The sequence below is a fragment of the Notolepis coatsorum genome (assembly GCF_963971535.1).
Source record: "Notolepis coatsorum genome assembly, chromosome: 4".
Classification (NCBI taxonomy): Eukaryota; Metazoa; Chordata; class Actinopteri; order Aulopiformes; family Paralepididae; genus Notolepis; species Notolepis coatsorum.
Genome location: NC_140168.1, coordinates 201,399,764 through 201,413,201, shown reverse-complemented (window position 1 = coordinate 201,413,201; position 13,438 = coordinate 201,399,764). Strand labels below are relative to the sequence as shown.

The following is a 13,438-nucleotide window of genomic DNA, read 5'->3' as shown; positions in this document are numbered from 1 at the left end:
CAAGTAAGAACAAATTCTTATTTAATTTATTGTCAAAAGTATGCATAATGTTGTGTTAATTCCACAACAAGATACATGTAATTTGAATTACCTGAAATTATTTCCCACATTACGAGAGGTGACAATAAAGCTGACTTTGACTACCCGTCGACTTAACAGAACCGCTAACTTTCTCTTGTTACCGTTGACCGTCGATGTGTTTCGCGTGTCCGTCTCATGCCGTACCTGGAAGTTGTTGTACTTGTAGACGGTGCCTCCGGTGTGCGAGGGTACATCGGCCATGGTTGCCATGTCGACGTACTGGCTGGGGAACAGAAAGAGGTCCACACTGCAGCCCTGGGCCACGCAGTCCTTAGACAGCTGCTCGTACACGCCTTTCTGGGGCTGGAACAGAGTCTGGAGAAAACGAGACCACTCGATAAACAAACATTCTCTTACATCACAAATGCTGTTGGAGTGGAATCTTGGAACCTATTCTACACGTTCAAATGATTGGTTGGTTCTCAGGGTTCCTCCATTTTGCTCTGAACTAGAAAAAACTGCTTTTTCCTTTGATGCTTCCAACACCTGGAATGTCCTCCGACTGACTGTGAAGCTGAAGGTTCTTCCTTCTCTTGCTGCATTTTAAAGTATGATCTTCGACTACTGTGTATTTTTTAAATTGTATTGTTCATTCTTATTTATATGAAATTGCAGATAAACTGCGTCTTGTTCTGTGAGCTCGCCGTCGATGTAAACGAGGTCTCACGGGTTGAAATAAAGTTTTTAAATTAAATGAAAAACATTCTCTCGCATCACGATTTTGCATTGGTGTATGATGTCACGCGGTGTGCACACTGTGGCTGAAATACCGTTCATATCGGTGCGTGATCCACTGTGGACTGTATGCCATGTAATAATAATAATAATCTTTATTTATAGCACCTTTCATACATAGAATGCAGCTCAAAGTGCTTAATAGAGCAAAAAAAATTACAATAAAGAAAAGAGAAGCAAAACATGATTAAGAAAATAGCTAAAAAGCATAAATGACAACAGGGATTTTTAAATCAGCTATAAGAGTATAAAAATAGGTATTGAGCTGTGCTTTAAAGCTATCCACAGAGGTTGCCTGTTTTATATGTAGTGGGAGATTATTCCAAGCCGTCGGCCCATAGAAACAAAAAGCTGCTTCGCCATATTTTTTATATTTCATTGTAGGCACCTCGAGCAGGTCCGCACTAGAGACCACACACCTTCTCTTTCTCCGTGTTCAGCAGCTTCTTGTCGTCCCGGTTCTTCAGTTTCCCAGGAGCCTCTGCGGTGGGGATGGAGGAGTGGAAGATGAAGAGTTTGCCGGAACATTCTGCCGCCTGGATGGGAAACCACAGAATTGAGTCTCAAAAACACCTAAATGGCCTTTGTGTAGACTTAAAAACATTTTTAATGTGCTTTTTAACGTGTAACATAACTCCCTCAGTGTCAAATCAAATCAAATGTATTTGTAAGGCCCGACAACACACGTTAATGTCCCCATGGGCCGGACACGTCTTCTTTAAACAAGTCAAGAATAAACATCACAATAAATCAAAAACAAAACAAAAAAAACTCAAATCCAATATAAAATGTAAAATAAATAAATGCAACACTCCCAGACATACCCCACGCGAAGGTAAGGGAAAAACTCACAAAAAACCTAGCAATAGGAAAAAAGCACCACAGGCAATGTGGAGGGGAGAGGGTTGTATTTCCACGTGAACCCTCTTTGTTCCAGGGCATCTGCTGTAAATCCACTGTAAGGGCCTGAGTGTAGCTCGCCTTCGATACCGTCTGGAGCAAAGTATCAGCTTCGCGGTGAGGTCATTGGGGTCATACTCTGTGGGGTCACTGGGGGTGATACTCTGCAGGTCTAGAAAGTGCAAAAGTCAACACCGGGGGCGGATGACCTAAATGAGTCATCGGATGACATTTTTTGCCCTCGCATCGTTTTGGCAAACAAAGTCGTTCGTCTTGAGAGCCACGTGTGAACCTCACCGCTAGGTCGTTGCCAATCACTTGGGGAAGGGGAGTTCGGTCGGACCTCAAAGTAAACACTAACATATCAGGAGGAGAAAAAAGGAAACCTGCTGAGTCACTGGGGCTGAGTGACTGTTTACTAGGCCAAGCCAGCGCCGGGACAGGCAATACATCTGGGCCGGCAAAGCAAAACAATCCCTTTTTTGGCAGCGGGAGGAGAGACCGGTCGGCCGCTGTCCCGCTTGTGGCCACGTCAAATCTCCTAGTTTTTGGTCGAGGAGGTATCTGGCGTTTGGGGTTTCACAATAAGCTGCTTCAATTGTTTTGTTTGTTGCATTTTTAATGAACTGTGGAATGACGATGGATATAGCCTAAAAGCATCATATTAAAAAATAAAACGGCTAAACTCAAGTTGAGTAATGCCTGATCTTCTCGGTTTGGGACCGGAGCCCGGTAGTCTGGTAATAACGAATGCGTCAGGAACTAGTCAGCGGTTGGAGGACTGTGTTCGACTTGAGAGACTTCTAGCCTGTGCCAATGCTGTTGAAGAATGTCAGGGAGGGAGGTGCAGCAGCCACCAGGGGGCGATCAGGGAGCAGGTCGAAGGTCTGAAGGTCCACAATAGATTTCCGTACGCCCCAAATTTACATGTAGTCGTTTAGCTGACGCTTTTGTCCAAAGCGACTTGCAAGTTGCGTACAACAAGTCAGCAGGAAGGGTACAACTCTGGCAGCTAAGGGTCAGTAAGATTGTTCGTCAAACAGTTTTAAACTTGAGTGCTTCAGTCTGAGTGCATAGTAGTATAGACATAATTAGCATAGTCTTTTACTATTATGCTCTTTGCTACCAAGTAATCTACTGTGCCTATATTACTACCTGCTATGCTAATATGTCTATACTACTATGCTACTATACCTATATCACTACCTACTATGCTAATATGTCTTACTGTTATGCAACCAAGACTGTAGCACTCAAGTTCGACACTGTTTGACGAACAATATCACTGACCCTTAGCTGCCAGAGTTGTACCCTTCCTGCTGACTTGTACAGAACGTATAAGTCGCTTTGGATAAAAGCATCAACTAAATTACTGAATATAAATGTAATGTTGTTTTGTTAAAGGAACACGCCAACATTTTGGGAAATTAGCTTACAGTTTCCTCTCTGTGCGTTTAGTAGAAAGCCATCTGGCTGCATGTTAGCCTAGCTTAGCACAATGAATGGAAGCGGACATGACCGGTTAGCCTTCGGGAGAGGTGTTAGTTGGACAATGCCTAGGCTAACCGGTCATGTCCGCTTCCATTCATTGTGTTAAGCTAGGCTAACGTGCAGCCAGATAGCTTTCTACTGAACGCACAGAGAGGAGCCAGATAGCTTTCTACTGAACGCACAGAGAGGAAACTGGTATCTATCGTCTTGTCTCTCTCTGGAGAAGACGGTAAACTAATTTCCCAAAATGTTGGCGTGTTCCTTTAAGTATAACTTAACTAAGTATAGCTAAGTATAGCTAAATAAGCCCCATGTTGCGAGTGAGTCCCGGCAGCTCACCTTGAGCGCCTCCACGCCGGCCTGGATGACTGGGACGAAGACCGTCTCGCTCTCGTTGGTGTCTGCGAACATGTCGGGGATCTGATCCAGGAGGCTGCAGGACAGAGGGACAGGGTTACGGCTAGGGCTGGGTACCGTTCACATTTTGAACCGATACCAGTACTAGTTCCTGGAATTCGGTATCGGTACCCAGCGGTACCTTTTTTGGGGTAATTAACTCTTTATTTTTATTTATTTTTTAACTTTTTCTCCTCTTTTTTTCTATTTTTCTCCCATCCCAATTTAGCCGTGCCAATTCTCCCCTCCCCTGTCTTGATTGTTGCTTGCATGTGCCCCCCACTGGCCGGTTGTAGGGAGGATAGAAGCCCATCGCATGTCCCCTCCGATACATGTGTAGGCAGCCAGTCACATCTTTTCACCTGCCAGCGCGGACTCTCATTTGGCGAGGAGTAACGTGTATGAGGCTCACACTGCCCCCGCCATTTTCCTGTCTCTGCTGTGCAGGCGCCCCAACCGGCCTGTAGGAGTCGCTGTTTACAACGTCCAGATTACCACCCATCGACTTCCACCCGCTAACTCTGCCAATTGAGTTAGTATGACGGCCGGCCCAAGCCGGAGGCAACGCCGACAGCCGGATTCGATACCGGTGTCTCATGCGGTGGTGACGAGCGCAATGTCCGCTGCGCCACCCAGCCGCCCGGTACTTAACTCTTTCTGTAATAACAAAGAAATTCTCAATTTCAACATTGTTATTTATTTAGAACATTTTGTTATTTATTGTTGTAACACACAAAATAAATCGCATGATCATGTATTATGTTTTTAAATGGTTAAATACAACATTATCTCGCCATCCAAAGACCCAAAAGACGGGACAGTAATATATATGTTTGTGGAAAAGGCTCCCTCTTGTCTAGTAATATTACACTCTTATACTAAATTTGTAGAGGTACCGAAATTTGGTACCTATTGATCTAGCGTCAATCGCTAGTACTCGGTACCCAACCCTAGTTACGGCCATGTCGCACGTACGGGTAAGCATACAGTACACGCACCTCTCCAGCAATACGCACGCCGTTCACAATATGTAGTTTTCATCTTGGTCAAATACGGGCATCGTCTTATGAATCTCCTCACTGCACTGTCTGACGAACACCATGTTTGGTTGAAAAAAGAATAGAAACTTTATTGTCCACTTATGGAAATGTGCCTTCGGCCTGCTGTGGTTGTGTTACAAAAGGAGACCACATTACGCCTCTCTCTCGTGGCCGCGCATTCCTTATTCTCCTCGCTGCTTCCTCTGATCTCTCTGCTTTGTAACTGCTAATGTGACAACAGCCTGCGGAGGAAAGTACCCCGTTAAAACAGCCTGACCGCCGGCCCTCAGCCAGTAAATCAGTCCATGTGGGCTCGGCCATCCAAGACCTGATTAGTAAATTGTTTGTTATGATTTTGTGATCTCCGGCAAGAGCGCTAGATGTATAAAGTGGTCCTTCCGCCCGATTGCATGTTGGGAAAGACAATTCTATATAGACGTATCAATTAAGTCGACTGATCGATTGGGCTGCGGCTGCGTTGACGCTGAGCGAGCAGGGATTTGACGGAAAGTATTACGGTCCATTTGTTTAGTTTTCAATCGGAACCTAACGCGATCGTGCCTTCGCGGGAACAACAGCTTTGTGGATGGTAACGGATCCATACGGTTGCAGCAGTTCACCCTCTCTGAACTTTTCCGTCAAAGCGGACGGGAATCTGGCGAATCCCGACGCGCGGATGCTACAGACGCACGCAGACGGACACGACGCATCGATGTAGCCGCGGTTTAGTCCACAACGCATCGATGTAGCCGCGGTTTAGTCCACAACGCATCAATGTAGCCGCGGTTTAGTCCACAACGCATCGATGTAGCCGCGGCTTAGTCCACAACTCCTGTGATTATCAATGATGACCGAGACTGTTTTCTTTACTTTAACTAGTAATGCCCCGGTGTGAAAATTGTGGCCGATACCGATAACCGATATTAATATTGCTGTTCTGGCCGATACCGATATTTACCGATGTCGATATCTCTGTATAGAAAACACTTTATGATAATCAAATAAAGAGCTATTTTTTTTTTTTACTTTTGTAATTTATTTTCAGAAATGACTGATATTTTGAAACAATTTAAGACCAAAACATGTTAGATAAAAATAAATAGTAAAAAAAGATTTTCATTTTTTTATTAAAATCTGCCATATTTTGATATCGGACCGATACCGACCATATCGGTATCGGAAATTACCATATCGGCGGCCGATATATCGTGCACCACTAACTTTAACCAAAGGGAGGACATGGAGACGAGTGACTGTTACTAGTGGTATGCAACGGACTGACCTCATTTGAAGGATGGATCTGTTATTGCACGGGTCTTATCGTGCGGCAGGGCATATTATGGGGGCGTAAATCAAGGGCTCAACTGTCATCTATTGAATTATATTGTACTAAGTAAAAATGTATTATAAATATTATAATAATAATAAAAAGAATGGAAAGAAAATAGGCAAGAGTTCATAATAACTCTGTATATTATGTATATATCTGATATCATGTACAATGGTGCTGTATATACCGTATATATACATTTATATTTACTGCATATATATATATATCCATATCTGCATGAATATACCTGCATATAATCCTTCTATATACCTGCTTATACACCTGCATATAACCCATATAACTCTGTATGATAGCATGTACAATAGTGATGTATATACCATATATACATATTTATTCTTACTGTATCTACACACATCTGTCTGTACATACCTGCATATAATCCTTTTACATATCTGTAGATACTCTTACCAGTAGTTACGCTGCTGACCAGTACGACTTACTACCATAGTATCTTTATACCTGTAGCACTGTACATATTAGTACTACAACTCTGTACATACAATCTGCTGTATGATGACAATGCATTTGAATCTAATCTAATCTAACAAACAGAGAGAGAGAGAGAGAGAGAGAGAGAGAGAGAGAGAGAGAGAGAGAGAGAGAGAGAGAGAGAGAGAGAGAGAGCGAGAGAGAGAGAGAGATGCAATTGACCTACCTCAAGCCCCACCCTCTTTTCCTGATCCTCCAATCACAACGGCATCAGGAGAAGAGAGTGGGGCTTGAGGTAGACCAACTGGACCATACTGGACTAACACCTGTACATTGTATATTGCTATTGCACTTTACTGTTACATTTGCACTCTGGTTGGATGCCAAACCTATTTTCGTTGTACTGTACTTGTGCTGTATGATGACAATACATTTGAATCAAATCTAATCTAATGAAAATAAACTACAAATTAGAAGCCAAAGACCCAGGCTTGACATGGAGCTCTGCCCTGACAGAACCCAGGCTAAAGGCTAGTGGGAAGTAATGAGTTGGCAGCTCTCCACATACAACTGTCTCCCTGAGATCACAGCGTGGATAAGTCGTGGTATTTTTTTTATATTTTTTTTTACACGATTCTACCAAGAAACAGTGTCTAACCTTCCTAACCGCTCTCCTGACCTTTATTCCACATTAGCTTGATGGTAACTCTCAAATAAGATGCTTTAGAAAAAACCCTCGAGCGGGATTTGGAACATGGTGCTGTCAATAACCAAGATGTAGGCTACTTCAAGTTAATCTAATTGAATAGATTGCACTGTAGCCTCCCGCTACAGGCTAACCTACAGCCGTATGTATCCACCACATGTCAGATTACAGTGTAACTACATGCTAAAACTCATATCTTGTTATAGATATCCCCACGTCCATCAAATCTGCCCCCTCCATCGAGTCTTTTAAATCTAAACTCAAAACTCACCTATAATCCCTAGCCTTCCCTGACTCACTCTGACTATTGCCTTGTTTGTTTTGACGTGTTGTTCTGTTTCTTTGTTTGTCTGTTTATTTATACTTTAGGAGCACTTTCTTTCTTTTTTTTGCTACGCGACTTTGGTTGACAAGTGTCATGTTTAAATGTGCTATACAAATAAATTTGATTGATTGATAGTGACAGACAGACGATCCTTTATTTAAAAGAAAATGTCATCACTGTGCATTTAGACTTGTTTTTGTTATTTTGTGGGGACAAATCACAGTTACTTTTTTTGAGTAATTTCTCGATGCTCCCACCAGAGATGTGGGGCTTACTGGTCCTGCTTTGTGCCCAGAGTTTAACCTTTGACCCGGCATCTTTCCATTTAGACCTAAAACGCCCGCTAAAGAATGCATTATATAGCCTGCATATATACAAAAAAAAAGATTTCCCGGTTTCAATGGGTTAATAGCAAAAGGAGGCAGGGAGTAGGCATAGCCGAGGGTGGAATAGTGCGTTAAAGATCATGAATATCACAAGGCAGTTAATGGGTTAAATCGCATGTTCTTGTAGCATGTTAGTTCGTTTCTGTGCCTTCTGTGTTACACTGTGTTTGTGTGTTCTATTTAAAAAAAATTATAATCATATATATTTTAACTTTTTTGTACTTTGTAAAATTGACGATGATTATGCGATTGTAAATATAAGACGACATTGAAAATGTAAAGAATGAAAACGTTGGACTTGGATCATTATGCCGATGTTGAGCCTCCCCCGCCCCATGGGCATCGGCGCATTCTCAGGAGGGGCCGCCCACTGTCTAAGGGGGTTTCCTACTGTCATTTATTTCCATATCGCGCGTCTATATTAATCCCAGCCGAAGAGTGCCAGGTGCTCGCCGCGCATGCGCATAAGGTCCTCGCTTGGTTCAGACGCCCCATTCAACACGGTTAATCACAGATGCCAGAACGCGCCATATTAAAGCCTATTAGCAACGCTGGTCAATCACATTAATCACAGAACACGCCATATTAAAGCGCTAATACGGTATATATATATACGCGATGGACGCAGCAGGCGGCGTTTGCATACTTCATATATGTGTCTACCTCTTCTTGCTGTCATTACATCCATGTATGTGCATCTTCTGTGTTTGTTTCCTTATTTGATCAATTGAATTGCAGGTATGAAAAGTACCTGCGGTACATTGAGCGCCTCTACAGTCGCAGAGAGTGCTGGGCACTCAGTTACCGGGGCGCGCGCGGTCTCCTCACCCGGGGAAATAACACAAACAATTATGCTGAAGCAGCGATGCGGTTATGTGGTCCTCGTTATGGATAATATGTAACGTTACAATGTACAGCGAAATAACGTTATGGCGTTATGTGGTCCTCGTTTGGATAATATGTAAAGTACAGTTGACAGCTGCGTTGTGTTAACGTTGCAATGTACAGGGAAATAACGTTAAGGCGTTGCTACGCCTCAGCCCCCATTGGGGAATAATAACCGATTACCATGACGTTACTAAATCAATAAGTTAACCACCAGACTCTCACTTGTAGATGACGGCCCTGGAGTCCTGGTAGTTGACGAGGAAGCCGTCGAGCAGCGGGACGAACATCTCAGCCGTGTCCGACACCACCATCATCTGCGGCTGCGCCAAGGCGCTCTTCACGTTGTAGAAGTGGAGGATCTTGTTGTAGGTGACGAAGCCCACCTTCAGCGCCGAGCCCTCCGCACCTTCCTCACTGCAGAGAGAGAGAGAGAGAGAGAGAGAGAGAGAGAGAGAGAGAGACAGTCTGATCAGTTTCAGCTAGGGATGCACCGATCCGATATTGATATCGGATATCAGCCCCGATATATTGATATCGGATATCAGCCCCAATATATTGATATCGGATATCAGCCCCGATATGACAAAAATAGCTGGATCGGGTATCGGAGAAAATTAAAAAAAAAATATCGAAATAATCATTTAATAATAAATAAAATAATAAATAACAATTCAGTACATTTATATCTGTGTTCATTTGTTACATTTTGTTTCACTAAGTTAGGAAAGTAATGTTTTTTTAAGTCAAGCCTGATCCCAGTCTCTTCCACACAGTGAGGCATACAGTTTATTAATTGAACAATGGGTATCGAATCGGTACTCTGTATCGGCCGATACCCAAAGCCCAGGTATCGGTATCGGGACTGAAAAAGTCGGATCGGTGCATCCCTAGTTTCAGCCAAAGCCTTCAGCTCCGTCCTCGCCTTTGGTTGCGCGCGGTCGCTACCCGGTCGCGATATTTAACAAACACGCAAACATTATGGGAAATAGATACCAATTTTGTTAGAAAGCTATATCAGGCTGCAAGCTAGTCTAGCTTAGCACAAATTAATGGAAGCGGATATGGACCAGCTAGCCAAGCTGTTGGCCAAAAAGAGTTTTAAGTCTTCACTTCCATTCATTTGTGCTAAGCTAGGCTCGCTTGCAGTCGGATATCTTTCTACTGGACGCACAGAGAGGAAATTGGTATCTGTCTTCTTGTCTCTCTCTGGAGAAGACGGTAAGCGCAGAGAGAGAGAGACAGAGAGAGAGAGATTGAGTCTGGACATCCGTCATGTACAGGAACCTAGACGACCGATGGTTCTACCAATCTTCAATGTCCTTTTAAATGTGACATTGTGGTTACTACCATGCAGCGCTTTCTAAATTTCAACATAGCGGAGAATGATAAACACAACAACGTTCAACCAAGGATGTCATGTTGACAACACTCGTGAACCTCTGATGTCATCCTGTAGCTGAAGTCTGTCCGCCTGCTTTCAGGGTCTGTTGTTGTATATTTGCACAAGCAGGACAACTTCCCGCATCTATAAATCACAGTGAAGTCTTGCATAAGCAGTCGAGGCATTAAAACCGCTCCCGGGACAAAAACTGGCCTCTTTTTTGAGGGCGCAAAAGAAAACAGAGACAAGGGGAGGTCGGGTTTTGATTCCCGCGACCGGGTACCTCGTCCAAGCGCCTATTACCACGGCACGGCTGGCGGGTTAGGGAGCTCAAACGTCCACCACGCGGGAGTCGAAGAACACGGCTGTAATGTGGGCTTGTTTTATCGGCCCTGGCCTGCGAGGGAGGGTGGAGCTGAGTGCAGTAGAGGAGCTACATATGGAGCTAAGCTAGCGTATGGAGCTGAGCTAGCGTATAGATTTAAGGTAGCGTACCCGTGTGCATGACGTGTCAACCATGTGAAAAAGCGGGGTGTCCATCCAATGTGTTTTCAGTTTATTACCTCAACGAGCCAGGAGTAGTGAGGCACAGTTCAATAAGAAGCACATGGAGGGGTGGGAGGTGGGGATGAGGCGGAGGAGGAGGAGGAAGGGGTAGTAGTTGGAGCGCCGCGCTGCTAACTGTTTGGGCGATGACGTAATGGTTCTGAACAAATATGGACATATTGCTCCAGGGCCCAGGAGGCAGTACAGGGGGGAAGAGGGAAGAGGGAGAGAAAGAGCACATTTCCAAGTCGTTTTAGGTGAAGTTTATCATCCTGCTCCTCTGCGATATATCAAAAGCTCACCTCTGGAAGCTCCCCCCCCCCACCCCCACCCCCGCTCCCCCCCACCCCCCTCTCCTGAAACCAGAGCCATCTGTGCCATGGATCGGTTGTGTTCTGGACACCATCCTCTCTGCACGGTCATATTTTCCATTTTACACTCTGCCACCGCTCTCGCCTGATACCCACCCACCCACCCCCCGCAACCCCTTCAGGCACGGATTTCCAACCGATGAGATACTTGAATACTTGGCTAAAAGTCCCCCCCCCCCCTCTCTCTCTCTCTTTGCTTTTAGACTAGCAGGACAGCCATATTTGGCGAGACATATAGTTTTTTCAGCAGTACAGTATACTGTTACGTGGAGATCCTGAAGGGCTTACGGCCTACCTGAAGAGGCGCTGACAGCAGCTTGGGAGGCAAGACGGAGGTATACGATAATACCCCCGTCTGTTAACCCACTGCAACCCCCCCCCCCCCCCCCCCCCCCCATTCTGCCCTGAAGCAGAACCATCCGGCCAAGTCCAATGATGGGGTGCCGACAGCCAGCGCCTCCGTAAAACCCCATGAGGTCATCCTCCGGACCGTAAAAAGCAGCACGGTAGCCGCGGACAGGCCTGCGTCTCTCCGGGAGGATCCTGTTTATGGACACTATGATCCTGTTTATGGACACTAGGCACCGTGTCGTTTCATTCTAATCAACGCCGAGGTGACGGAGAGAGGACAGATTACGACTAAAACTCAGCAGCATCTTCTAGATTAGGATTATATATTCAAGGCCCGGATTAGATTTCCACGTAGGTTCTGTATCTGCATGTGCGTGTCTATATATGTGCGTGTGTGTGTGTGTGTGTGTGTGTGTGTGTGTGTGTGTGTGTGTGTGTGTGTGTGTGTGTGTGTATATATATATGTGCATGTGTGTGTGTTTATATATGTGCGTGTGTGTGTGTGTGTGTGTGTGTGTGTGTGTGTGTATATGTGTATGTGTGTGTGTGTGCGTGTGTGTGTGCATGTGTGTGTGTGTGTGTGTGTGTGTGTGTGTGTGTGTGTGTGTGTGTGTGTGTGTGTGTGTGTGTGTGTGTGTGTGTGTGTGTGTGTATGCTTCTACCTGGGCAGTCTCTCCAGCAGTGTCTTCAGCTCGTCACACACCAGCTTGACCAGTCCACTCTTGATGTTGGCGTAGGACACGTCAATCATGAAGATGTAGGCAGGAGGAGTGGGAGTCTTGTTGTTCTGTGAATGAATGAATAAATGAATTAACATTACATTTATATAGCGCTTTTCTAGACACTCAAAGCGCTCCCCACAACGTAGGGTGGAAATTGCCTCCTTCACCACCACTTCACCCAACCTTGGGCTACGCAGGCTCAATGGCTGCCATACACTGGCACCCGGCACACATCACACTACACAATGGCTGAACGGCTCAGGAGACAGGGATTGATATCAGCTCATTAAGGGGAAGGGATGATTAGGTGGCCTTGTTGTCAGAGACGTGGTTGGGAATTTGGCCAGGAACGTCGAGGAACCCCCTACTCTTTACAATAGGCGTCCTGGGTTCTTTAACAACTGAGATTCAGTCAAGACCTCGGTTTAGCGGCTCATCCGAAGGATGGCACTCGCAGCTGTACGGTGTCCCTATCACCGTAACAGGGGCATTGTTACTGACAAGTCCAGAGGACGGAGTGCCCCCTGCTGGACAACAACACCACCAGGTCCAGAGGACAGAGTGCTCCCTGCTGGACAACAACACCACCAGGTCCAGAGGACAGAGTGCTCCCTGCTGGACAACAACACCACCAGGTCCAGAGGACAGAGTGCTCCCTGCTGGACAACAACACCACCAGGTCCAGAGGACAGAGTGCTCCCTGCTGGACAACAACACCACCAGGTCCAGAGGACAGAGTGCTCCCTGCTGGACAACAACACCACCAGGTCCAGAGGACAGAGAGCTGGACAACAACACCACCAGGTCCAGAGGACAGAGTGCTCCCTGCTGGACAACAACACCACCAGGTCCAGAGGACAGAGTGCTCCCTGCTGGACAACAACACCACCAGGTCCAGAGGACAGAGTGCTCCCTGCTGGACAACAACACCACCAGGTCCAGATGACAGAGTGTCTCCCTGCTGGACAACAACACCACCAGGTCCAGATGACAGAGTGTCTCCCTGCTGGACAACAACACCACCAGGTCCAGAGGACAGAGTGCTCCCTGCTGGACAACAACACCACCAGGTCCAGAGGACAGAGTGCTCCCTGCTGGACAACAACACCACCAGGTCCAGAGGACAGAGTGCTCCCTGCTGGACAACAACACCACCAGGTCCAGAGGACAGAGTGCTCCCTGCTGGACAACAACACCACCAGGTCCAGAGGACAGAGTGTCTCCCTGCTGGACAACAACACCACCAGGTCCAGAGGACAGAGTGTCTCCCTGCTGGACAACAACACCACCAGGTCCAGAGGACAGAGTGTCTCCCTGCTGGACAACAACACCACCAGGT

The 13,438-nt window shown here is 45.8% G+C and overlaps 1 protein-coding gene across 1 annotated transcript in view; it reads right to left on the bottom strand.

The window, feature by feature from the left end:
- The window catches only part of sec24d (SEC24 homolog D, COPII coat complex component), a 128,785-nt gene that overhangs the window by 31,293 nt on the left and 84,054 nt on the right, over positions 1 to 13,438 (bottom strand). Inside the window, exons 11-15 of the mRNA XM_084311720.1 lie at positions 12,040 to 12,164; positions 8,951 to 9,142; positions 3,547 to 3,640; positions 1,236 to 1,352; positions 226 to 396 (exon numbers count right to left, since the gene is read on the bottom strand). Coding sequence (XP_084167846.1) covers positions 226 to 396; positions 1,236 to 1,352; positions 3,547 to 3,640; positions 8,951 to 9,142; positions 12,040 to 12,164 — 699 coding nt within the window. The remainder of the gene's footprint in view (positions 1 to 225; positions 397 to 1,235; positions 1,353 to 3,546; positions 3,641 to 8,950; positions 9,143 to 12,039; positions 12,165 to 13,438) is intronic.